This window comes from Salvelinus alpinus, chromosome 13 (genome assembly GCF_045679555.1).
Source record: "Salvelinus alpinus chromosome 13, SLU_Salpinus.1, whole genome shotgun sequence".
NCBI classification, from domain to species: domain Eukaryota; kingdom Metazoa; phylum Chordata; class Actinopteri; order Salmoniformes; family Salmonidae; genus Salvelinus; species Salvelinus alpinus.
This window is the reverse complement of record NC_092098.1, coordinates 4,104,352-4,132,112: the sequence shown is the minus strand read 5'-3', so window position 1 is coordinate 4,132,112 and position 27,761 is coordinate 4,104,352. Positions and strand designations below refer to the sequence as shown.

The 27,761-nt window shown below is 43.6% G+C and overlaps 1 protein-coding gene across 1 annotated transcript; it reads right to left on the bottom strand.

Annotated features, from left to right (window-relative positions):
• Nucleotides 1-81: 81 nt before the first annotated feature.
• Nucleotides 82-27,547, bottom strand: adamts15a (ADAM metallopeptidase with thrombospondin type 1 motif, 15a). Its single transcript, XM_071337495.1, has 8 exons — nt 26,256-27,547; nt 19,056-19,188; nt 18,360-18,527; nt 8,402-8,688; nt 7,866-8,043; nt 7,405-7,580; nt 3,467-3,642; nt 82-3,249 (listed from the first exon to the last, which is right to left on the bottom strand). Exons 1-8 carry the CDS (start codon nt 27,228-27,230, stop codon nt 2,448-2,450), a joined length of 2,895 nt encoding a protein of 964 aa, XP_071193596.1. The 5' UTR covers nt 27,231-27,547; the 3' UTR covers nt 82-2,447.
• Between the last annotated feature and the right edge of the window lie 214 nt (nt 27,548-27,761).

The following is a 27,761-nucleotide window of genomic DNA, read 5'->3' as shown; positions in this document are numbered from 1 at the left end:
TATTCATTTATCGTTGGCAACAAGCCTGAGGACGACTGTGAGAACCAAAGATATTTTGGAGAGGGGAAGAGGGGGAGTGAACAGATGTGTAAATGTTTTTATTTGGAATAAATATCTTGATGTCAAATACAATTTTAAAAAATGCCAGCGTAGACAAAACCCCCCCGAAAAACATGAAAAAGTATTTACAATACTTATTTTGCGCAAAGCCGAATGGATGTATACATAGTATACAAGACAGCCCATGCAGGACATGACATTGCACTCTTTTGCTGTACAAAGTGCAAAAGATAAATGACAAATAAAATATTCCAAGTAATACAGGAACCATCTTTTAGATGGGACAATGTGGTCACTCTGAAGAACCAAAACAAAAAGCATATAATGGATTACAGGGGGTTTCATTAACTGTGTACAAAGAACAGCTCGCCTCTCGCCTTTAGGGCTCCGGCTGTGGACAGGATGGAACAGAGAGCTCAAACAGAACACACATTCTGTAACAGTCTCAGAAAGATCAGGACATTCTTCTATACCACTTAGATCATTTCATTTCAATTATAACAACTTGGCTAGGACAACTGAGCCAAACACGTTGACAGGATTTCAGAAGCTGCGCCACTGGCTCAACAATTGGAATGATAGGGGCAACAATGAACACACAATCAAACCCAATGATAAAGATGCTTACACACTTGCTATGTCCTAGTACTAGTTCAAACACTGCATCGATACGAGCACACTACTTAGAAGAATGCATGCCCGACACCCGCTGCTTAATTCATTGTGGTCTGCTAGTGCAGATATTGGAACACACTGTCTGTCCATGTGCATGTGTGGAGGGGATGGTGGGGAAAGGGCGAATGAACGGGAGAAGGTATCTGCAAGTTAGCATTTCGTTGGACGGTGTACACTCGAGTGTACAAAACATCATGAACACCTGCTCTTTTCATGACATAGACTGGCCAGGTGAATCTAGGTGAAAGCTATGATCCCTTATTGATTTCACTTGTTAAATCCACTTGAATCCGTGTAGAGGGAGGGAGAATCAAACAGGCAACAGGCTGAGTCAACATCGGTCTCTGCTAAACGTAGCTGAACTACGTGGTAACGGCCGGTGAGGTCAGGGGCTGGGCGCAGCCTAACTTAGTGTGGGGCTGGGCGCAGCCTAACTTGGAGGATGATGACATCGCTGAAAGCTCTCTCTCGCTAACATACTAGTGCGGTGGTGACAGAGTGCAGACTACTACAGAGGCGTCGGTAGCGAGTTTACTTTTTCCTGTCCCAGTTCGTTTCTTGGGACTGACTACACTACCGTATGGGGCTTTTTCTAAAGCAGCCAATAGGACGATTTTTGCAACAGTTTCCGTTACAGAAGTTCTGCTGTCTGTCAAAGTTCTGTAGAAAGTGAATGTCTTATGCTGCATCCAAAGTACAGGTTTATTTCTGCTCTTCTGTGTTGTTTGCAAGAGGAGCACAAGGGAAACAGATATGATATCCCCATTGCACTACCCCTTTTTGTCATTGCTAAAAAAAAAATGTGTAGGCGTATTTTCATGTCGTGGAGGAGCAGAACACAATAGGAAAACAATTATTATCATGGATCACGGAACAGATATCCTATCATCACATTCTATGCTTACCAAATTAATTCCTAATAAGAACATGTTAATTCTAGAACCAGGTGTGGAATAATTACCATGATACTGTATCTACTGGTAATATCCGGTGCAATAATACTCAGTACAATACTCTGTATAGTTCAACCATTTCTCTTGATTCTTATTCTACCTCTGGACGTAAAGGATACAATAAGTATTTTTGCAGTATAAACTCGTCTCATGCAGTACAAGGGTATTAGGATCTTGGTCCAGTTAGCAGATGGTTTTTCCATACTGTATGTTTTCTTTATATTTTCCTACAAAGTCTGGCTTTTCAGGAAAAGTAGGTGAGAAAGCTGTGTGGACAGTTGGCTCGCCAGCGAATTAGAGTTCTCCTATGTCCCACAGAACCTGAACTTTGCAACACCAGAGAGGGACAAGATGGTGCCTTGGTTCCAGATTCATCAGGTCAACTGGATGGATTGCTGGCATATGGACATTCTAGAATACAATCTAGAATACGTTGGGATTGGAACAACAAAAAAACAAACAGCACCAACTCTTTCTGTAATATTGGCTCTTCAAAAGTGTTACTGGTAACCAACTAACCAATGACCTCAAGCTTACAGCACATTTCCCTCTCAGCCTCTCTGTCTTTCCAACAACATTGGGTCCTTCATCTCCTTCACATTTGTCCCATTTCGCAGGCAGATGCCAGATACACCAGAAACAAAGTTCAGGATCATTATTGGGATTGTTTATTCTTGTTCGTTTTGTCTTTTCTTTGTCAAATGCATTTCTGAAAAACACTGTAGACTAGGAGGGAACAAAAGGAGGGTTCATGGTGTGTTAACAGGGCTTTAGGTGACAGAAGTCCAGTTCCTGTGGCTTGCGTTTCCCCGCAATGCAGTGGTCCCGGGGCAGCTGCAGCCCCGTCTGTGTGGTACAGCGCAGCGGCCGCCTCTTGAAGCCTTTCCCGCAACTCCTGGAGCAGGGCGACCACTCCCCAATCTCCCACACCGGACAAGGGTCATCACACTCCCTGGTGGCCGAGGGCCTCACGATGGAGTCACAGTTCAGCCCTGGCTCGCCGTCCTGCCCCAGGCACTGCACCAGCCTCCCTTGCACCCCTCTCCCACACGTCACCGAACACTCGTCCCACATTCCCGCGGACCACTTACCTGGAATGGGTCCCTCAATACTGTATGAGGACTTCTTCAGGAGATCCCCTCCTTCTCCTCCCTTCTGCCCCCCGCCCACGTCCTCCGCTAGAACACTATTATGTGACCTCGCCCGTTCCTCCTTCTTCTTGTCCTTGCTCTCGCGGGCCAGGTAGAAGGAGTAGCGGATGCGGGGAGGGGTCATTTGACCGACAGACAGGACCTCCACAGTGAGGGCCTCGCGGAGCGGCTTCACAGCCAGCAAGGTCTCTGCCAGGCCGGCCGTACCGCTGTACCTCAGCAGGCTACCCTTCACGATGATGTCCCTCTCCACGGCAGAAACCACGTAGTTCCCGTTAAGCAGGTACTGGCCCTGGCTGTTCTTCACCGCCAGGTAGTTGTCGTCACTCACCAGGCCCTTGTAGCCGCGCTGCCGTACGTCTATGTTGGATGCTCCCACCGGAAGCATAACCACAAAGTTGTAACCGTGTCTTTGGGGAAAAATAGAATACATTCATAAATCAGTAAATCCACTGTTATTAAACAGTTACAGGAATGTTAACAAAACCATTCCTTTTACATGGAATTCATCCAATCCATTCCTGTTATAGGAATTTGTGTCACTTGTAAACAATGACGACTTCCATGCATTACAAGATGGTTCTCTAAGCACCTATGAGAAATTGCATAAATGGCCCTAGAACTCACATGGGTTTGGTGAAGAGTCCCGACACCTTCTTGCAGCTTTTGTTGTCACCTCCACAGATGCCACACTTGTCAAACTTCTTGTTGGAGCCCAGCTTGCCGTCACAACCGGCCTTGATACACTTCCCCTGGACACAGACGGCTGAGGAGTCTGGAGAACATGGGGTCCCATCCACCACCTGGGATACAGAGAGAGATATACTTTATTACTCAACAAATGTTATGCAACATCAATAGCGGCAGGTAGCCTAGTGGTTAGAGTGTTGGACTAGTAACCGAAAGGTTGCAAGATCAAATCCCTGAGCTGACAAGGTAAAAATCTGTCGTTCTATCCCAGTTAACCCACTGTTCCTAGGCCGTCATGTTTAATAAGAATTTGTTCTTAACTGACTTGCCTAGTTAAAGAAAGGTAAAATAAAAAAATAAAAAAATTCAGTTCTGAGATTAGTGTACATGACATACACAAACTGTACATGTAAAATATCACACCTGAGTGGTGTTTGAGGAGTTAGCGAGGTAACTTTGGTCAACTCGGGATAACTGGTCATACGAAAGTGGAAAACCTTTTAGCCGGATAAATTTCTATGCCAACGAATTCTTCAGAACTAACCTGCACCGGGCAGGCTAACTCCCGGGAAAACTCAAACTTACCCTGAGTGAAATGACTGAGCCGCGAGTTGAGGACAAACGCAATCAGATTCCGTCCCTGTTGCAAAGATTGCGTCATCATCTCCTTCATTTGAGGAAGACGACTGATTAAATACTGCATTATTCAAATGTTTTTTTGTGTGTTAAAAAAACCCCAGTAATGTTAAAATATCACATTACACATTTCGTAAGAACACAATTAATTTAAAACGTCACCGCGACGTAACCCTTTTGTATGATTTAATAAAGAAATAAAAAAATATCGATAGGAGTGGGGGGAAAAAATATGTTTGTGTGTTGATAAATAAGCACACCAAAGCACACAAAAGACGGCATTAACAATAAGTAATAAAAAATAAAAAGCCTATTTCACACCATCAAAAAATCATTTTGATTTCGGCACAAATGAAAATGTGGCACTGATTCGCACATGGATTGATATTTCAGCGTTGTCTCAATGAAGAGTTTGTTGTTCGACTAGCCAGGTGCAACATGCAAGTGCAGTTAAACACCTGCTAGAGTTAGCGGCAGGCGGACGAGCAATATCCACTGTCATAGGATGGATGAAGCCCGAGCTGGAAAGTGACGCTAAATGAAGCTGGTTAGCTTTAGCAAACCCTAAGTAGATGTAGCTTGTTTTGTGGGATACCCCTCTGTTCTGTCCTACTGTGATCGTTTTAGACACGCTTAGACTGAGCAAAATATGTAGTTTACATACAGCCTTATAGTTGGTTCTCACACCCTGAACATGACCCTACTAACGCATGATCAGCCTGTCTGGAGTGGAAGCAGTCGACCAGGTCAGTATGCTCAGCAGTCTGTGTCGGCAGAGTCGGGGCCATGGTGAAATATGTAACTGATAACTCAACATGGTGTCTGTGAGTACTGCCTCAACTGAACTCAACTGTCTTTTTCCCATGACCCGGTCAAAACTGGGACCTAATTGAAGTCCCAATTTTTTAACCTTCCTGATGTGTTCCGATCGAATTGGACCGATTTACAAGTTTTCTCTCTGAAAAATATAGTTAATTTAATCTTGTTGTCATCAGGTTCCATGACTTTGTCCACACAGGGCATCTGAACACACAAAATACATTTTGATGATTTTTATTTAACTTTTGTACACCTGTGGTGTTCCCAGTCAAAAATGACCGATCATTATAAATGAATGGGTGAGACTACAATTAGTGTATAAAATTGAGTTCAGGCAGATGCCCATTCATCAGATGGACACACTTCCTCTCCCAGACTTCCACATGCATGTGTGTTTGAGCACACACACACACAGCACACACACACACACACACACACACACACACACACACACACACACACACACACACACACACACACACACACACACACGCCTCACTCCCCTTCTTGGCTTCCATGGCAACCCCAACGGGAACTTTTCCCCAATAGAACCTTTCCCCCCAGGGGAACCACACCTGTTGGCATTCTCACAAACATTCGCAACATTGTTTCAATAATATATAGAACTTTTCTCGCAGCTCTGGTATATAAAGCCTTTTTGAGGCCTTGCTCACAATTCATTCTGTGGCAGCACAATGACCAAACGATATACTGTATGTGAGGCTCTTGATCATGTCTTTGATCATGACACTGGTGAGGAGGAGAGAGTCCTTGTTAAACTTTGACACAAAGTGATCTGTGATAAATAGCACAATATGTTTCATCTGAGTATTTGTTATAGTCAAAATAATCCATACATTATGCTTTTTTTACTCAAAAACAAGTTGTATGAGCTCAGGTCAATGAGGCCTACAGGCCATAAACAGAAAATAGAAGTTCAAAACTTGTAATGTTCACAAGAACTTAAGTTGATAAAAAGATCTAACACAACATTAGGTGATATTATATGGATTTTTATGGATTTATAAACAGCCATAATGGGGCGGTCATTTTGGACTGGGAACACAGAATTAATTAGCATGAAACGAACACAACAGGAGGGTTAAATAAACATACTTGTTCTCAGAAACTCTGTTCCAGTATTGACCAGTAAGAGCTCTTACCCCTTCATGTCTCTCTGCATATCTGCCCCTGCTCTGAAAGCCTGATAGTGTGACGGCAATGTGAAGTGGAGTTTGTGGACTGTGGAACCCGCAACTCCATGCCGTGACTGGGGCTCCTGCTCTGTCTCACTCCACACCACTCTATCTGAACAAGATAAGCCATGTCTCCATGCCCTGCTTCTCTCTCTACATTCCCTCCTCATTCCTTTCTTCTTAGACGCTGCTCTCTTCGGTCAGTTCATCTGCATGTACGTGTGTGTGTGGGGAGGGGGGGGGGGGGGCTTGTGCAGCGAGGTGCTGTCCGTGGCTCCAGGAATACGTCACATCATCTCATAAGGCTTGACTGCCTGCCATTGTTCTTTTCATGCCTTTACTACTGATACTGTACTGTAACATCTGAAATACCAGTCAAAACATTATGCTTCAGTAATTCTGGACAAAAACACGTCTCAGGTGGTCTGGACATGTTTAGTAGAGGTCTTCACGGATATACCCTAGCCCGATTACCCGAGATCCGACACGATATTCGAACAGGTCAGATATTCTGTAGTTGACCCTTGGATCCCTGGTTGGATCACGCTCGGTCGCCACAGATTTCGCATCTGTCTGACAATATGTGAAATACCGACCAGATCCAAAACTGTATTTGAAGACTAAAATATCCTGATGAAAATAAATATTCCCCATAAATCACATTTGCTACACATGGCAGTTGGTTCAGTCAAAAGCATGAATCTCTCTCCTCTGCCGGTCTGCCTCTTTCTCTGACTGGCTTGATCTCTCGCCGTAGCGGACATGCTACATTGTTTCAACTGGGCCCTCCCAAGGGGGAAGTGTTCAGGTAGCATATTTTATGATGTTTCCACTGGAGATATGAGATCAGCAATACGTTGCTATTTCACACCAAGGCGCAGTGGTTACTTACGCCTATCGAGAAGGAGAGTGTCGGAAAGATTTTTCAAACACAGTGAGGAACTATTGCTTACATTTACACACAGACCAGGCACTTTCATGCGTGCTCAAGCAAAAATGACCTGGTCCTGTCGGTGTCGGATGGGAATTTAATGGATCCAATTCCATTCGGATCTCAATTTCGAGATCCCGAGAAGACCTCTAACGTGCAGCGGTTAACAATGCTGCTTCTAGCACACATGTACCATGTCTTCAAGGTTTCAAATGTGCCCGTTGCTAACCTTAGGTTTGAGGATATAGAATATAGTAAAACAAAATAGAATAGGAAGGTGGCTGCTAACTAACCTTGGGTGCAAGGACATAGAAGTATCCGGTGCCGTTGGCCCTGCAAATGAGCTTGCACTTGTCCTTGGGGGAGACCCCGGAGTACTTGGGGACCCAGACCACAGAGGGGGTAAGACGGTTGGTGTTGAGGCTGAACCCGTTAAACGCCTCACACTGCTCCTCGCGGTAGCTTTTCCCTAAGACCAGGGAGAGAGAGGTCAGAGGTTAGAGGTGAGGACCAACCATACAGCCATGTTGATTAATGTGTGCTGTCCCAGTAAAATGAAATGTAATCAAGTAATAGAGTAAAGTAGTGGTAGGTTTTGAGAGATGACCTGGCAGGGATCAACCTCTCATGGAGCAAGGTACAACATGTTGCCATGGTCCGGAAGAAGTGGAGTGAGCTCATTGACCTTACAATATGTCCCAAAGGGAATGGAGAGGATTAAGTAATTAAATACAGGTATTGGGCCGACTCTTACCTGTGTCAGAGCAGGGGTTCAGGCTACAGGAGCGGTACTTGACCCGGACCCCTTGGCAGTATTTGCCCCCGTTGGAGGGCACTGGGTTGTTACACTCCCTCTTGGCCAGTTGGACACCCCCGCCACACGTACGGGAGCAGGAGCCAAACGAACCCCACCTCCCCCACCGCCCGTCCACCTGGGGTGAGGTTATAACAGGTTATTATACGTCTATAACAGTTATTAAAGTGTTATTACATGGTTCTTATAAGAGATATGACAACATGGCCAATGCTCCAGCATGAGTAAAAGGCCTAAATAAGTATGTTTGACAACATGGGGCTTGCGTCATTCATACCACAGTGGTAGGGGATTCACATCTCTACTGACATGACATATCTCACACTGGTGTGAGAATTGCTTGAAAGCTTGAAGTGTATGAAGTGTGTTGACGAGTTTTGGACGAGTGTGTGTGTGTGTGTGCGTGCGTGCGTGCGTGCCTGCCTGCCTGCCTGCCCACCTGCATGTGCGTGCATGCGCATATCTCACAGCCTTACCTTAGTCTTGTGTATATCCATCTTATCCATGCAGACGCCCCTCATACACAACTTTCCATCCCCACAGGCGGTTCCATCAGCCCAGGGGAAGTGACGTGTCTGACACACCAGCTGGCCCCGGGACATCCCTGTACACCAGAGCCGACCACAGGGCGGCTGCATGAAGGGGCAAGGCTTGGAGCCATCTCCGAAGGCCAGCTCACACTGCCGGTCCAGGCTGTAGGAGGATCCAGGGAGGACTTCAGGCAGGGCCAGAGGCTTCAGGGGCTGATCCAGCAGACACTCACCTAGTGAACAGAGAGAGAGAGAAATACAGGCCATGAGTTACTCAGCTACACCAACAGGTTTTTTACTCCAACTCTTAGTAAGGCTGAGCTTACTGTATTTCAAGTGCCTTCAATTCAAGTGTTTAACTGCTCTGTCTTTTTGCATCCTTTCTCTTTTTTTAATTTTTCTGTAGTGAAACACTTTGCATGTGAGGATTAGGATTTTCAAACGTTTGTGTGAGTGGGTACGTGTGTATCTCTGCGTGTGTGCACGTGTGTGCAGATTAAACAAGTGCACAGCCTCTCAGCCAGTCACCCAGTTGTGACCCTGTGACGTCGACCCCTTTGAAGACGGCGCTTCAGAAACTGCTGATGGTTCATTACACTTAGCTGTTAAAGACCAACCCCAACCAAAAACACACACACACACACACACACACACACACACACACACACACACACACACACACACACACACACACACAGGAGGTGGTACGTCTACCTCCTAAAACATACACACACAATCTCTTGACTCGGGCCAAGTCTAGTTTAACCCATTAGTGTGCTGTTCCATAGGCGTCTGCCTAGTGTCTGCCTAATGTCTGCCTCTGCCCTGCTGAGTAGAGTAACGATCACACACACACACACAAGCACACAGACATGCACACACACATGTGCACGCACAGACATATACAGAGACACACACACACACACACACACACAAACAGATACATGCTAATGAATTGACCTAAGGCTAGGGTTGCAAAGGGTCGGAATCTTTCCGGTGAAATAGTAGCTTACAGTAAAGTGTGTTTAAATAATTTCTAACGTCTTAACAATTTCTGCTAGTTAGTTTTTGCTACCATGTGGGTTTTAGCTTGCTTGAGCCTGCTAACTGAGGAGTGTGTTAATTCACCTGTTTCCATACATTCCATTTTAAAACATTTATCTTACAAATCAGTTGTTTAATCTAACTGCTGAACTATTTATCTATACATGGAATTGTATTTGTTGTTTTTTTTACTCATTTTTTTCTAATCTTTACAGGAAAATCCACAGACACTATCTGATGTGTGGAGACATTTCACTGCAGCTAATGTAGAAGGAAAAGCTGTGTACATTTGCAAATACTGTGCCAAATCATATGTGAAGAATGCAACAAAGATGCAGCATCATCTGGCGAAGTGCATAAAGTTCCCTCAGCGCTCACAACAAGCAACCTCTGACAAAAGTCCCTCTACTTCTATTCGAGGTGAAAATTATGAATCAGACACCTTATCGATAGCAACAGCTCATGGTCTTCCTGGAATCAGAAGTTTTTTTGACTCAATGGAGGAATGTAGTCAGAGAAATGCTGATGAATGTCTTGCTCGAGCTGTGTATGCAACTGGTTCACCTCTGATACTCACAAGCAATGTGTATTGGAAGAGATTTCTGAATGTTTTTTGCCCAGCATACACCCCTCCAACAGACATGCTTTATCCACTCATTTGCTGACTTCAACAGAGTTCAAGTGAAGGTCAAGCAAATCATAGAAAAAGCAAACTGTATTGCAATCATCTCTGATGGGTGGTCGAATGTTCGTGGGCAAGGAATAATTAACTACATCATCTCCACCCCTCAACCAGTATTCTACAAGAGCACAGACACAAGGTACAACAGACACACCGGTCTCTACATAGCAGATGAGCTGAAGGCAGTCATCAATGACCTTGGACCACAGGAGGTATTTGCACTGGTGACAGACAATGCTGCGAACATGAAGGCTGCTTGGTCTAAAGAGGAGGAGTCCTACCCTCACATCATACCTATTTGCTGTGCTGCTCATGTATTGAATCTGCTCCTCAAGGTCATCATGGCACTGAAAACAATGGATACACTCTACAAGAGAACCAAGGAAATAATTAGGTATATGTGAAGGGTCATCAAATTATAGCATCAATCTACCTCACCAAGCAAAGTGGAAGTATAAGAGCACCACATTAAAGCTTCCCAGCAACACCCATTGGGGTGGTGTTGGCATCATGTTTGACAGTCTCCTGGAGGGGAAGGATTCTCTCCAAGAAATGGCCATATCACAGTCTGTCGATATGGACAGCCCCATCAAGAGGATCCTCCTGGATGATGTATTTTGGGAGAGAGTGGTAAGCAGCCTGAAACTCCTGAAACCTATAGCAGTAGCCATTGCACGGATTGAGGGAGACAATGCCATCCTGTCTGATGTTCAGACTCTGCTTGCAGATGTAAGAGAAGAAATCCATACTGCCCTGCCCACTTCACTGTTGCTCCAAGCAGAGGAAACTGCAGTTCTGAAATACATCAAAAAGAATGAAGACTTCTGCCTGAAGCCCATACACGCCACAGTGTACATGTTGGACCCCAAGTATGCTGGCTAAAGCATCCTCTGGTGCAGAGATCAACAAGGCCTATGGTGTCATCACTACCGTGACTCGCCACCTTGGCCTGGATAAGGGCAAGGTTCTTGGCAGTCTGGCGAAGTACACTTCCAAGCAAGAGCTTTGGGATGGAGATGCAATATGGCAGTTGTGCCAACATATCTCATCAGCCACCTGGTGGAAGGGACTTTGTGGATCTGAGGCTCTTTCCCCTGTGGCCTCCATCATCCTCCAAATCCCACCAACATCAGTCGCCTCAGAGCGCAACTGGTTATTGTTTGGGAACACACACACCAAAGCACGCAACAGGCTGACCAATACAAGGGTTGAAAAATTGGTGGCCATCCAGGCTAATTTTTGGCTTTTTGAGCCTGACAATGAGCCATCCTCAACACAGTTGGAAAGTGACAGTGAAGATGAGGCCTCAGAGTCTGATGTTCAAGAGGTGGACATTGAGGAGGTCCAGGGAGAAGACATGGAAGCCTGAGAGGAAGACAACCAAAGTTTTTGTTTCTAGACTATCATTTTACAGATGTATGTTGAAAACATTTTTTGGGAAATGCGATGAATCATTGGGGATCATTCAATAATCCCTTTCTTTTGTTGTTCAGTGAAATCATCCCACGTGAAGAGTCAACTAATTTAATTAAAGTTCAATTCGTAACTAAATAGTTTTTTTTTTTTTCAATTGGAAGGATTTATCATTTGCAATTATGTCTACTTATGATAAGGTAAAAGGTTTATGTTTCTGTCTCCATGTGATATGGTAAATATATCCAATGCAAAAAACATCTACATTTAAATGGTATTACTATTAATGTGCATATATTTCCATTAATTCCCATATATTCCCGTTAATTCCCACGGAAACTTTCCACCTCTGAATATTCCCCAAAATGTGCACACCTGAGTGACAAAAGCCCTGCAGAGTGGAGTTAAGATAAGAAGAAGAAGCACAGAGCAGAGGGCCTAGCTGTTTCTAGGAAAAGTCTAATAATAATTAGGGTTTGACAGGCCTGTGTTACACAACATCAAAAGGCCAGACTGAATTGGAAGCGTTGGACAGTCTGTGACTTAGCACTCAGTGAGACACTCCTAACTTCTCAATACACTCAAATCTAATGTTATTTGTCACATGCTTCGTAAACAAAAGGGGCATACTAACAGTGAAAGGCTTACTTACAGGACCTTCCCAACAATGCAGAGAGAAAGATTTTTAAATAATATAAAAATATACAGTACCATTCAAAAGTTTGGACACACCTACTCATTCAAGGCTTTTTCTTTATTTTTTTACTATTTTCTACATTGTAAAATAATAGTGAAGACATCAAAACTATGCAATAATGTAGTATCATGTAATATGGAATCATGTAGTAACCAAAAAAGTGTTAAACAAAGGTTATAAAGTAGGCACTAGCCTTTCTTGATAAATCCTGCAATATAGCCTGTTCAAAACTTTGGTGAAGGTTTAAACCAGTTTGCAAGTTTTGTTGTTTTGTTTTGTTTCATTCTCTTCAGCCATTTTCTTTGGCCAAATGATGTTCCAAATGCAATGTTGTATTTGCTGTCATATAATATCCTGCTTGTATTTTCCCTTTAGCAATAACATGACTTATGACATTACATTACCTTAAGTTTAGAAACTTTTTTTGACAGTTTGGTGTGGTGTGAACTATTAACCTATTAAATGCTACTGCAGGCCTATGATATGAAGGCAGTGTGCACTGGCACTCCAACTGTCTATGACAGTAGAACTTGAGGAAGAACATTTTAGGCCTACCAAAGATTCTCCTATAATCTAACATACAATGCTTATTTTAGTTAAAAAAAGATTAGGATAATAAAACATTTACGAATTAGCCTCCTATGTCTATATCTGTATAGCAGACGCAGTAGCCAATCTGACAAGGATAAATAAATGAATGTCGGTGTCGTAGCATGCCACTGGCATATCTGTATCTCTCTCTCTGGGGCTAGGCCTAAGCATCTCTTCCTTTTATATTTTATTTTTTAAATATGAATATCATACAGTGGATGCATAAGCCTATAGGCCTATGTGCATGCAATTCCCTGATGCATTTAGTGCTCAAATCTGCAAAAATCACTCCTGTCTCCCAATGGCACGTTTTGTTAGCTAATCCAAGTTTATCATTTTAAAAGGCTAATTAATCATTAGAAAACCTTTCTGCAATTATGTTAGCACAGCTGAAAACTGTTGTGCTGATTAAAGAAGCAATAAAATGGGCCTTCTTTAGACTAGATGAGTATCTGACGCATCAGCATGTGTGGGTTCGATTACAGGCTCAATATGGCCAGAAACTCGTCAGTCTATTCTTGTTCTGAGAAATGAAGGCTATTTCATTCGAGAAATTGCCAAGAAACTGAAGATCTCGTACAACGCTGTGTACTACTTCCTTCACAGAACAGCGCAAACTGGCTCTAACCAGAATAGAAAGAGGAGTGTGAGGCTTCGGTGCACAACTGAGCAAGAGCAACTTTCAAAATTTCTAAAGGATATTTTCACATCTGTCACTTTGACAATGGTATTTTCATGCTAATTGCATTATGAAACGAACATTCACGCGCAGCCTACTGTCTTGTGCACATTGTTGCGCTTATAATGTGAAGACACAGACTAATAGTGCATCAACATTTTCTGATCTGTTGCATCAGACTCATTGATTTTTTAATGTTTTTTTTATGTAGCCTATGCCCAGTGTTGTGTTCGAGACCACCTAAAGCGAGACAAATTCAAGGCCAAGACCGGAGCAAATCGAGTCTGAGTCAAGACCAACACCGGAGGGAGGTCGAGACCGAGTTGACACCGGGAGAGGGACAAGCTGGTTCGAGACCAATTCAATACCGAGAACAGAAAAAAGCGTGTCCCATTCAAGACCATGATTGTAATTCTTTGTCCAGTATTGCTGCATATTGCAGAAGAACATATGGATTCTATAGACATTCAGAATGGTAAACAAATGCATGCTGAGGGCAATTATTACTAACCCAAACACAGCGGGGAACAATGAGGACCTTCTAAGCCTTCAGAGGGCTAAGGATTTATAATATAATAAAAACAACAATAATTACAATTATATTATTATTTTCAATCATGTTCTGATTTAATCTCTTCAGTTCAGATTTAATCTCTGGCGAGTTAAATCTACCTAGCTAATTCAGCCATTAGCTAGGCCATGAGAAGCTGGATAGAAGGCACATGCCATTCAACTGTATTAGGGCAAAATTTGGGAGTGACATTGGAATAAACCAATCACATTTTGAATTGTAATGGGTGGGACAGTTTTTACCAAAAATACGTATGGAAACTTCTGCCTTATCAAAGGCCAACAGATCACTGTGCAATAGCGAGCAGTAGTTTTCCCAGGGTCTAGCTAGCTATCTTTTGTTGTTGGCTAGTTTGCAGCGGCTGCAACAGGTGTTATCGAAGAGGATGTTGTTGCTAATTTGTTAGCTTCTCCCTTTTCAAGAATAACTTTTAACAAGAAGTTAACCTTTAACTGCAGTGGGCTAAATCAGGGTCACTCAGAGTGATTCTTAGTAGTCTTAAAAAAAAAATACATTTAAAAAAAGTATACACCTCACACATGGTTATGGACTTTTAAAAAAAGACACCTGCACCATGTCAGATATAGAACTAAAATGTATTCAAATTGTTGTTCGCATCCCAATATTACAGTTTATTTACATCACAGAACACTGAAATATAACAAACGTGTTTGACATAGAAACACTTGATGTTCGATTATTTTTATGTTTATAATCTTCACTAATTACAAAATTAGAAAAAATATTAATATCATTCCACCTATGAGGCCAAAGAAGGCGCTTTTGGTCATTGACTGCAGGGAAGGGTTGTTTCAAATGATCATCATCTGGTGAGTGGAACTGTGATGTTTTAGTTTTTTTGCTCAATCTGATTGGGTGGGCCTGGCAGGGCCCCAGTGGTTGGGCCTGTGTCCAACCAGGCCCACTCATGCCTATGCCCCTGATACAAACAGCACATAATGACTGAAATCACAAATAGCCGACTAACCAAGACTTCAGACTAACATTTTTCAAAACCTGGTTTGCATACCCATTGTTGCCTTAGTTAGCATTTATTGGTAGATATCATAAGTTGAAACGTCTTTCCTACCTACCAGCTATGGATGACATTCTGTGAGCTGCTCCATACCAAAACCAGTTAAGAGCTGCGCGCTCTTGCTGCCTGCCTGCAGATGATATTCTGCTGAAACTAAGATATGTGAGCGGTGTGCATGTGAATATACACTGCTCAAAAAAATAAAGGGAACACTTAAACAACACAATGTAACTCCAAGTCAATCACACTTCTGTGAAATCAAACTGTCCACTTAGGAAGCAACACTGATTGACAATAAATGTCACATGCTGTTGTGCAAATGGAATAGACAAAAGGTGGAAATTATAGGCAATTAGCCAGACACCCCCAATAAAGGAGTGATTCTGCAGGTGGTGACCACAGACCACTTCTCAGTTCCTATGATTAACAAGTGAGTAAATGCAATGCCCACTGAAAGAAAAGTGGGTATACGGCATATACCTGCATTTAAAAACTGGATGGTTCGAGCCCTGACAGCCTTGGTATATCAGGCCATATACCACGGGTATGACAAAATTAGCCTCCTATGTCTGATGGTGTTGATGTGAGCCATGCATTTCATGGCTACAGATGTGAGTGCTACGGGGCGATAGTCAATTAGACAGGTTACCTTGGCGTTCTTGGGCACAGGGAATATGGTGGTCTGCATGAAATATGTAGGTATTACAGACTTGGTCAGGGAGAGTTTGAAAATGTCAGTGAAGACACTTGCCAGCTAGTCAGCCCATGCTCTGAGTACGCATCCTGGTAATCCGGCTTTATGAATGTTAATCTGTTTAAAGGAATTACTCATATTGGCTACGGAGACAGTTGGTGCTCTCATGCATGGTTCAGTGTTGTTTGCCTTGAAGCGAGCATAGAAGGCATTTAGCTCATCTGGTAGGCTTGTGTCACGGGGCAGTTCGCGGCTGGTTTTCCCTTTGTAATCCGTGATAGTTTTCAAGCCCTGCCAAATCCGACGTGCGTCAGAGCCTGCGTAGTAGGATTCGATTTTAGTCTTGTATTGATGCTTTTCCTGTTTGATGGCTCGTCAAAGGTTGAAGAGGGATTTCTTATAAGTGTCCAGATAATGTCCCACTCCTTGAAAGCGGCAGCTCTAGCCTTTAGCTCAGTGCGGTCGCACACGAATCCATGGCATGCCTGTAATCCATGGTTTCTGGTTGGGATATGTACGTACGGTGGGGGGGACGTCATTGATGCACCTATTAATGAAGCCGGTGACTGATGTGGTAAACTCCTCAATGTTATTGGATGAATACCGGAATATATTCCAGTCTGTGCTAGCGAAACTGTCCTGCTGTGTATCATCCGCTTCATTGGACCACTTCCGTATTGGTTCTTCCTGTTTGAGTTTTTTGCTTATAAGCAGAAATCAGGGAGGGCGAGGGAGAGCCTTGTATACGTTTCTGTGTGTCGAGTAAAGGTGATCTAGAATTTTGTGGCCTCTAATTGCACAGGTGACATGCTGGTAAAAATTAGGTAAACTGATTTCAGTTTCCTTGCATTAAAATCACCGGCCACGAGAAGCGCCACTTCTGGGTGTACATTTTCTTGTTTGAATATGGCCCTATACAGGTTGTTGAGTGGAGTCTTAGTGCCAGCATCGGTTTGTGGTGGTAAATAGACTGCTACTAAAAATATAGATGAAAACTCTCTTGGTAAATAGTATGGTCTGCAGCTTACCATAAAGTATTCTAACTCAGGCGGGCAAAAAATGGAGACTTCCTTAACATTAGAGAACATGCACCAGCTGCTGTTAACAAAGAGACACACACTCCTAATGTCTCAAGGCACTCCTAACTTGCGTGCGTGCTGGCGCTACTTTCAACCAGCCATTGTCGTTGTCTACTTTTCTTTGTCCTGAGGACAAATGTCATGTAACGGGCATGAAAACAGAATTGAACGAACAGAGCATTTTTCCTTCTATTCTATTTTAACCTATGTGGGTAGCACTGAGGACTACACCTAGCTGCCCAAACCACTGTGGTGGTTCTTCGTATAACAGCCCCTATAATTTGGGACAGATGGTCAGGATAGCAGGACTTGAAATAACAGTTTGTCACTGATCTGGGTCCAGACCTTGTGGTTTGCCCTGCTTGGCACACGCTCCATATTCAAGAGAGTAGGATTAGGATGTCTGCAGAGAGAGTTCTCTCTCTCTCTCATTGTCTGTAATGTAACATTGTGTGAGTGCCTCCAACGTTACAATGAGTGTAGCCTGTCTGGTCTGTGTACACGTCCCATTTAGAGTTCATCTGATACATGATTTGTCTTTACGACGGAGACAACTATAGCTGGTGTTAACCCGTCAGGTCATATTCATGGCTGAGAGGTTATTATATTATTGGACTATTTGAAGACTCATAATCATTATGTTAAGCAATATAAATGTCTAAAACACATTTCCCTTTCAGGGACAATAACTACCATCTTATCTATTTGATCTTATCAGGCGGAATTGAGAAAAACCAAGAGACAAATGTCTGCTTTGCGAAGTAAGTCAGCCTGCTCCTTGACAACCGCAGGCTTCCTAGCCCCTTAGTTACTGACCCAGTGGCAACAGATAACAGGCTAGACTGTGTGACTCTGTTTGTGGCAGGGACACAACAGGAACAAAACAGGCTCTGTGATTATGTGCTCAGCAGCACGTTAGGATGGGCATGTGTTCTCTTAATGTGATCAGCCATCAGCAGTCCTGGTGCCAACACAACACAAGATGTTTGTACCGTGTGTTGTCAACCAATGAGTGTGTTATAAGGGGGGCCTGAAGCACCACAGTGAGACTGAGTTCAGCTGAGTCTCACTCACACCTCTTTATCAAACACTCGCCCTCATTCCTTCCTCTTGTTCTACACAACAAGGGTCAGGGGTTAGGGGTCAGAAGGTAAGAGTCACGATGACTCACCATTTCCACTGTCCAGGCAGTTTACCAACCTTGTAGGGTTTTCCCACATATTACGCAAGATAAATGGGTTAAGGGTTTGCCCACTTATTGCATAAGGGTTTGCCCACTTATTTACCGACAGCACTCAAGGGTTACCCACATATCTCTTTACCACTACCACACCTTAGTAAAGGGTCAAGTATGTGCTGTGCGTACATGCCTATGTGTGTGCGTCAGGGGTTAGAGGTCAGAGGGTCTGCTGACTCACCATGTCCGCTGTCCAGGAAGTCAGTGATGATGGCTGCGCTGCAGGGGGACCAGGGGCTGGTCCTGTTGATCTGGATCAGGGTAGGGGACATCATGTGGTTGTCCTTCAGCTTCCCAAACGTCTCCTCGCACGCCTTCACATTGTCATGCGGCATGTTGAACACGTGGCCTGTAGCAGGAAGAGGAAGGAGGGAGACATTGCTGTCCACTGTCTCATTCGTCTTTGTTGTTCAATAAATGACTTACTGGATTTACTTAGGTCATAGGTCATATGCCTTGCCGTCAACTGACTTGTTGTTTCTGTCAGTCACTAAACACTGGAAATTTACAAAATGATTTTATGGTTGCTCAGGTATTGTGAAAGGAGTTTCGTCTTTGTTTGACAGTTTTTACAGCTTTACATTCACATAAAAATACAATGAGAATCTGCATGGATATCGGTCTTCCTTTATATCAGCTCTGATGTTGTTCAAACTAAAAAGTGGAAATCTGGGTCATTTTTAGTAACTATTCTTGTCACACTGACAAAACAGCAACTTTGGGTTCTCAATGACGGTGCCAGGGGGGTTTGGAGAGGGCAGCAGGTTTGGGTGAACGGGTTCACCCCATTGAGTCGACTCAGTCAATTCAGGAAGTAAACTGAACATTCAATTGCGACCCTGGAGGACGGACTAAGGTGATGTAACAGAGCACTCACCAAGCTCGTGAGCAGTGGTGAAGGCGGAGGGCAGACCGTCATCTTCTATCACGGAGCAGCTTCTCTTGGGGTCACACATGGTGCCCACGTCAGCCATGCCCAGGGTGTCACAGGTGGAGGCTCCACACAGGTCCTGGACAGGAGATAACACACACACCACACACTGGTCAGACAAACACACTCATTTCTCCCATTACACATGGCAATAACATTTCTATTGCTGTTCTGAGATTTAACTAGGATATTCACTTGATGTCAAGCTAATTTGACCCTCTTACTTGTCGTGCTTTTAATACCTTGAAAGAGGAGGACAACACAGTAGTATGTACTATATATAGTGATTATACTGTGTGTCATCAAATCAAATTGTATTTGTCACATACACATGGTTAGCAGATGTTAATGAGAGTAATATCATTATGCTGTGACAAACCATTCTAATACGTCTGCTTTGGCTTGCCATGCGTTCTCCCAATAGGCATAGCTTTCTGGAAACCCCCGCTACACATTCAATCTACCTGTACTTGAGTTCATGTAAATGCCTCCAATTGTTCTGCCAAGTAGCAAAGTTTCCAATTTACCTATATTTCTGCACCACACTGTTTTAAACACAATGGATGTTAGTAAGGACCCATTGGGACCTCATTATCACAGGCCTCACTGACAACCAGGCAGTACCTAAACAACCCATGGAGCAATGCCTTTCTGTCCAGTTTGTATTATTCTGTAAGTAAATCTGTGAAACTCAATTTAGTATCATACAGTATGTTACGTTATGTCGGGTTAGATTATGAATGGAATAGCGGTCGTACAATATCATACAAATTAGAGGACGTACAGTATCATACATTTTACCTGGTCGGACAGTAGCATACGAATTGGATGACGGAAGTTATCACACGTCTGGGCGGACATATAGTATTATACGTCTTTCTCTGAGACCAGGTTGATTGTTGCGTGTAACAACAAAGTAGAATTACGGGAAGAATTTACGTTGGCGGTTTGGGGAACTAACAACAAAGGTTAGAAAACATTACGTGAACGGTTTGGGGAACTAAAACAACAACGGTAAGGTGAATTTAAGTTGTAGTTTAGGTGAATTGGGTAAAGTTTAGAATAAAGGTTAGGGGAAGGGTTAGCTAAAATGACACAGTTGTTCCCGACGTGACTCAAACACACAATCTTTAAATTGCTAGACGGTTGCGGATTACGCCCGACCAATCTCCCTACTTTTGTTTCAGTCTAAAGTAACTAGACCATTAGTAGGTGTCATACGTCTTGGAGGAGCTCTGAAATACATTAAGTATGTTTCGTATTGCTCTGATGCCAGGCTGTGCACACTAGAGTAGAATCTTCCACAAACCTCTCAGCTTTGATCTGGTATTTAAAAGTATATCCAAACTGAAGCCTTAAAGTACTGTGACAAAATATTTGCAGTATATACCACAATTGTTAGACAATGAAAATCCAATCCAGATGTGTGTGTTTTAACGCAATATCAAATAATAAAGTACCTGGGATTCTTTTCAATTAAAAGAGTCAAAAAGAGTAATTTCTCAAGCAATCATTTTTTCTACGACTGTCTGGGAGTGGTCTGAGTGGGGAGGGAAAAACTGAGAACTAGCTGTCTTTTCAAACAGCTCTTACACTAAAAGGCCATTATTATTATTCCAACCTCATAGTGTGGAAATATATATAAAAACACAGGACAATCACATTTTTTGATTGCGCTAGGCCTATGAGAAAATATACTACACTGCAACGAGCTGCTGTGTTTTCATCTGCCAATGACCTACTTTTCCCATCCGCCATCTGCCATATCTTTCCATGGTGTGGACTCACTCACCCAGCTGTTTAACACACACACAGACACGCACGCACACACACACGAACACAACTTCCAATCCGGACTCTCCATCCTATCCATCTTTCCACAGTGTGGACTCACTCACCCAGGTGTTTAATGACAATGACCAATAATATCGTTCCAATCCTGACTAATCATAATTTTAAAAAACACTGCTTTTGGTGACCTTGTTTCTGCATGTTACTTCCTCTTTTCATTGAACCAGGCATAGAACAGAGTAGGATTTGGGGTGGCAGGTAGCCTAGTGGTTAGAGTGTTGGGGCAGTAACCGAAAGGTTGCTGGATTGAATCCCCGAGCTGACAAAGATAAAAAATATGTCGTTCTGAACAAGGCAGTTAACACACTGTTCCTAGGCTGTCATTGTAAATAAGAATTTGTTCTTAACTGACTTGCCTAGTTAAATAAAGGTTAAATTAAAAAATACTCTCCCCTCCATAACATAAGTCATGTTGCTAGTGATGGCTCAGTAGGGCCAGGGGGGACATTCAAAAGGAACATGTTGTTGCACAGAATTGCAACAGAACAGCGTAGGGCCGGGAACCAATCAGAGTTGTAGTGATTCAATCAATCAGCCATTGGCTGATTAGTAGGGGCCTGGCGGCATATTCAAAAGCGACATGTTGTAGCAAAATGTTAAAAGAGCAACACCGAGAAAGAATGAGGCTAGGCACTAAACAAGTTACACAACAACAACTGCAGCAGCTTGCAACGACAACTGGAAACCTTGGTCTGATACACCAGTATCACCGGGAAGGGTTTTATAAGATCTGGAAATACTTAGCTAGGTGTGTCCTTCCCCCCTTGTTACCCTGGTGTGTATCTGTCTATCATGGAAGTTAATAGCAAACTTAGTGTAGAGTTACTCTCCCATCCAGCCCTCTCTGGGGAAATATGAATCTGGCAGGTTTATGGTCAGAATCCATTACTAATCTTTTGGAAAAGGGGTTTTCACATACACTGCACATTCTGTGGACGTTACTGTGCGATCTCAGCAAGCTGCAGAGCAGTAAGGAAGGAGCCATGGGGAGAACTGAGGCTCCCTGTGAGAGCTGAGTGGTCTATATAAAACACATAAGTATAGTACATTAAACTCAGCATAAGTAAACATCACATCGGGCGCAATCTGTGCCTTACTCAATCCAGTGTGCTGTTGATTGCAAACCATTTCAAGACCCTTTCACAGGCGTCTAAATCTAATGTGCCTAACCAGCTGGGGGAAAATGGTTGAAATGGCGTTAGAAACTGATTGAAATGACGTCATTGTGATGTCATGCCCTCTGGGTATTTAGAATGAGAATGCCTATGCCACAGGCATTGAAAGTGTCCCATGACTGTCTCCTGCTATGGATCAAGGTCGGCTGAGTGCATCATCAGCATCACCACCAGCCCATGTCTGTCAAAACCTATTCATTTTCACTGTGTCAAAGACGACTCCTCTCCTCAAGCAACACTGACCCAATTGGCACCCGGTGGTACAAACAGCAGACTTTCATTAGGCTTTTATAACATCCAAACTGTTCCATGTGTGCATTCCCCCTCCTTCTCTTTCCATTTCTCTCTCTTCCTCTCTGCCTCTATCTCACTCCAACTCCCTCTCAATTTGTCTACTTTCTCCCACTCTCTAGTTCTCCCACTCTCCCCCCTTTCTTTCTCTATCTCTCTCTCTCACTTTCTCCCTCTCTTTTTCTCTCTAGTTCTCCCACTCTCCCCCCTCTATCTCTCTCTCTCACTTTCTCCCTCTCTTTTTCTCTCTAGTTCTCCCACTCTCCCCCCTCTATCTCTCTCTCTCTCTCACTTTCTCCCTCTCTTTTTCTCTCTAGTTCTCCCACTCTCCCCCTCCTCTCGTTCTCTCCCTCTCTCTGAGTCACAGACCACATACCAGTGTCCACCACAACTCAGCTTTAACATGTTTAATCAGACTTGTTATTATTACAGACAGAAACGAGTGGAAATGGAAAGGAGAGCTGGAGTGGGGTGAGAGGAGGAAGTTAGGATTACTGCCAATGAAAGACAGTAAAGAAATTAGCTCACACAAGGGTCTGCTGTGTGGTAGTTGTAAGGGCCCATTGGGAGTATTGGGTCTCATAATGACAGCTTCACAGCTGAAGGTGAGATATGTTAGTCTTTCACGTCCACTCCAATGTTCAGGAACATTAAGACTCATTTGTCATGAGGAGTAATCTGAATGCCTGAGGGAGCTAAATTTAAACTGCAACTGATTGTTTCAAGTATTTCTTTCTCCCACTTCCTTTAACAAGTCACCATGACAGTATCTTTTAAATGATGAGCCCAAGCCCATGCTTTGGAAGGTTTTACCTCACAGAACTGCATCGTAGCTCAGTGGTCATAACAAATCCTGTTGCCAATGGTCTGTATGGTTACCAAGATTACTGAAAAGGCAATGACTGCAGAGTGTAATTCTAGAGATAACATATTCATCCAACTTGTTGAATTAAGTTGTATCAATCTACTCCACTTCTAGTAGGCCTATTATCATTGACATTGCTTTTCAAGCCTACATTCAGCCTACACAGCTGCCAACTAAGCCAACCAAAGTGTCGCCTGGAGAGATATGATTCTGACACATTCAATTTTCTCATAGTGCTGCTGATCCATATTGCCATTCTTTGCCACTCTTTGCCACAGCGAATGTGCTGACACACACAACAGTCAGTCTCTGTTATGTTATTCATGTGTAATTACTTGGTTATAGCCTGGCGTGAGTGTTTATATTTAGTGGTTTTAGGATGACAGGCTCGTGTGGTGCCGCTTAAAATGACTTGCAGGGCTTCTTTGTCACTTTTGGGGTTTTGAGAGGAAAGCGTGTGACTGATGATGGCCAACTGTGCCACGCCACACTGCCAGTGCTACTAAGCCTCTTTTATTAGGTGTAAATCTGAGGGACTCGATAAAGTTGGGCTATATTAAAAGGTAAGGTTTAGCCAACTGGAAACCACTATGGCAAATTAAAAAGCAACAAGATGTGTAATAGTGTAGTTATTGTGTGGTTGTTTCAAATCTCCAGTGTATGTTGAATACTCGACAATCAATTCTCAATCGATTTTCAGAACGATTATTCACAATATGCGTAGGTGAACAACCCTGACGAGTGACAGGTTGATAGGTCAAACAAAATAATCGCTGTAGAGGTCACATGGTAGAGACGCGGGGAATGAATGGAAACACACACAAACAGATCAACTGAGCCAACAACCCAGATGAGAAATGTGCACTAGGCAGAGGAGAGGTGTGCCGACTCCTGTCCCTTGTGGCTGGCTGCAGCTGCGAGGCTCTCCCTCCTCTAGTGCTGCTGTGGTTTCAGACTGGGGGCAAAGCAAGTGGGCCAGGGCCAGAGACGTGGCGGGAGGGAGGGAAGGACAGGGGAATTTCTGACATGTTCATGGTGATCTTCCCCAGGGGCATATTTAATGGGGAGCAGGCAAGGCATCCTCAGAGGGGGAAGCGGGAGGTGGGTAGGGACAAGCCAGCGCATTTACAGCTGGAGGCAAGGCAGGGCGGGGAAGGTCCACATAAAACAAGACACTTCCGATTGCTGCATCCCTAAGGGGAACTGACGGACTGACTGACACTCCCTTGTCACAGAGCACAGGGTCAAATAACTAAGCTAGTTGAATTAGTTTCTTGGTATATTTTCTATTGGATTGTTATGTTCAGTATGTTTGCTGGAAAGTACGGTGACTTGGTCATGAAGAGATTGGCCATGACACAATGTGCTATATGACATGATCCGGAATTATTTAAATTACATCTGCCAAGTAAGGGTGGTTGAGTACAGCACTGCGCTGGCATTGAGTTTGGCTCTGTCAATCTATTTCTTGCATGAAAGCTCTGAGACTACAGTAGCTAACTGCATGGTAACTGTATTCCTTGCTACTATTGGAGGTGTCTGAATCTCTCTCCCCACTAAATGCGTGCCTACCTTCAAGACAGTAAACCACGGACAACCTTCTTTACTAAGGAAAACAAAGGACTGTATAACGTCTGCGTCTGTCTGTCTGCCTGCCTGTCTGGCTGTCATATCACGGCTGTCTGAAACTTGGCTGAGAAGTGAGTGTTCACACGTCTCTTCTTGGGTCAAAGAGCTACACCTTCTCTAATAACGGTTGGAATGTAAAGGAGGGACTTCAACTCTGACCTGAAATTTAGAAATGAATCAAAAAGAGAATATGTCAGCAAAACAGAAACAAATAACTGCCACTCTGCTCTGACAGTGATTATTTCTGGTTGTAATGGTAAACTTGGACCATGACAATCCCTGACCTTACTTCATTCAGTGTTAGGGCTGACCAGCCGGTTGGCCACGTGGCACGTAGTCTTGTTGTTTGGCTGTGTGAGTAATGAGTGGTCTGGTCTGTCGACACTGCTGTGGGCGCGGCCCTCCATTTCCCTCTCCCTCCCTCCCTCTCTCTCCCTCCCTCTCTCTCTCCCCCTCTCCCCCTCTCTCCCTCTACGTCTCTGTCTACCTCTCCCTCCCAACAGGTGGGGACTGTCTCAGAGTTCATCAGAGGTGGAAAGTGTGTTTGAGTGCAAATCAATTCATGTTTAAGGGCAGGGACAACCCACTGAACCCAGCCTTTTATAAATAAGCATTGTGATTTGTGAACAAGTATAAATCAAGTCAGTGTCTACTTTATGAGACCTGGGGTTGGGTTGGTTTAGCTAGTGTTACGTCTACGACTATGTCTCGTGTGCCATTGGGTTTACATGGACTTATGCCAAGGCTCCCATACCTCCTTGTGACACAAGTTCTATTATATGGCATCTATGTCACCATAGACAAACACATTGCCTATAGCTCACTGTTGACTAATAGAAGATGCTGGTCAGCATTATAGACTGGATTAGATTGTTTATGTGGTGCATTCAATTATATTCCCATTTTCAAACTATTGCAATGGTCCGATGCATCACAATAATCCTCATTCTGCATGCAGATTACACAGTAATTCTAATTGCACAGATGCATACATATTTGCAAACCAAGGTCAAATTGAGGGTGCTTAAATCTATCCAGTTTCACTGCATGTACAAGTGTGAGGTGTAAAATGGAAATGTGTTTTTTGGCTTATTGCAACCCTGAGAGTGGGGTCACGGACAGGAATCAACTATTATTGACGGAGACCCTGGAACAATCAGGGTTAAGATTGATAGATCATAGATTTTTCATCTTGTCGAATTCAAACTAGCAACCTTTCGGTTACTGCCCCAACACCTTTGCAATAAGCTACCTGCTACCCCATGCTCCCATGGTGATCGCAAGGTGACAGAGAGAGAGAGCACCCCATGTTGACAGAATAAAGCTCAACTTTACCTGCTTGGTGAACAGTATGGCAGTATCCCAATACTCTGGATGCTTGTCGTTATTCTTATTCATCTTTTTTTGCCAAGTGCAAAAGTTACGCAGCGTCATTGCTGCATTGCCTGAGACTTTGGGTCCTTTGTCGTCATCAGTTAGCACAATGAACTTGACAACTACAATGTTGATGTAGTTGAGAATACTGGGGTGTTTGTAGAGCCTAGCTGCCACAGACATGAGGGTCAAGAGGTAATGTTTAAGGTCATCTCCATGGAAACTAGCCATGGACTCATCAGCAACAACCAGCGTCTCCACGTATCTGGGGATGGAGGCAAATCTCTTGGATCTGGGGATGGAGGCAAATCTCTTGGATCTACCTTGGATACCTTTCAACATTGTTTCAGTCCCATTGTGCCCTTTGTATAAGTGCTTGTATTTCTCCAAAGACGCGGCGACCTCGGGACTCAGACCCGTGTCCACCGCGCACCTGGAGGTCGAGTTACCATTGAAGTTAGCGTTGCTACGGCGCCGGATAACATGCACGCTCTCGGCGCTCCTGGTATTTCCTGAAGTGGTGTCATTGTGGACAGGCTTGATGAAATATTCCCAGCCTTTGAAACCGAATGCGCCTTGCAAGCCCTTGCACAGACTCAGCGCTGCGTATGAGAGCCGGTCTGAGTTGACATAACCAGAGTAAAAACACCTGCTCAGGTCCCCGCTTGCAGCTGGACTGGAGGCAGAGACGGTGGGGGCAAGGAAATTAGAATCTGGATGCAAATCAAGCACTAACTCCTGCTGGAAGGCGCGTATTTTAAGAACAATTATCCCCGTAAGAATATCCTCGCCGTTGTCAAAAACATTAGGCTCATATTGTTTGTCATCCAGTCTAATGGGGTAGCAAAGTTCACTTTCACTCTCCATGCAATTAACGGATCTGGAGTTTAGAATCACGAAACAATAGAGCAATATTGTCCTTATGAACATAACCATGATTGATTTTATTGAGTAACCTAATGTAATGATCAGGAATTGAAATGAACAGCAGAAGTAGCCTGCACGAGCCGTAAGCGTTCCCTCTAATGCAGTCGTAATGAGTGATCGATACAACAGAGAATAATCCAAGGCGCGAATGGAAGGCTATTCTAAAACATTGCCGTTACAAGTCCGCTCAGTGCAAAATCCTTCAGTATCTGACCCGTTCCCATCATCTACCTGTCTGCTGAGCCGATTGCTGCCTTCTGTGGACTTTATGCTTTGGCGTCATGAGTAGCCTAAATATTGAGAAATTGTAATCAGAGTTTTTGGGGTCGTAACTAGTTACCACAGCCGCAAAGTCATGATTATGGTTTAACCCCGCCTATTTCTACAATTTCTCTTCAAATCTGATTTTAAACCTAACCTTAAATGTATCCCTAACCTTAACCACACTGCAAACCTTATGCCTAACCATAACCTTAAATTAAGACTATAAAGCACATTTTTGTTTCAATGATTTTTTACGATATAGACAATTTTGACTTT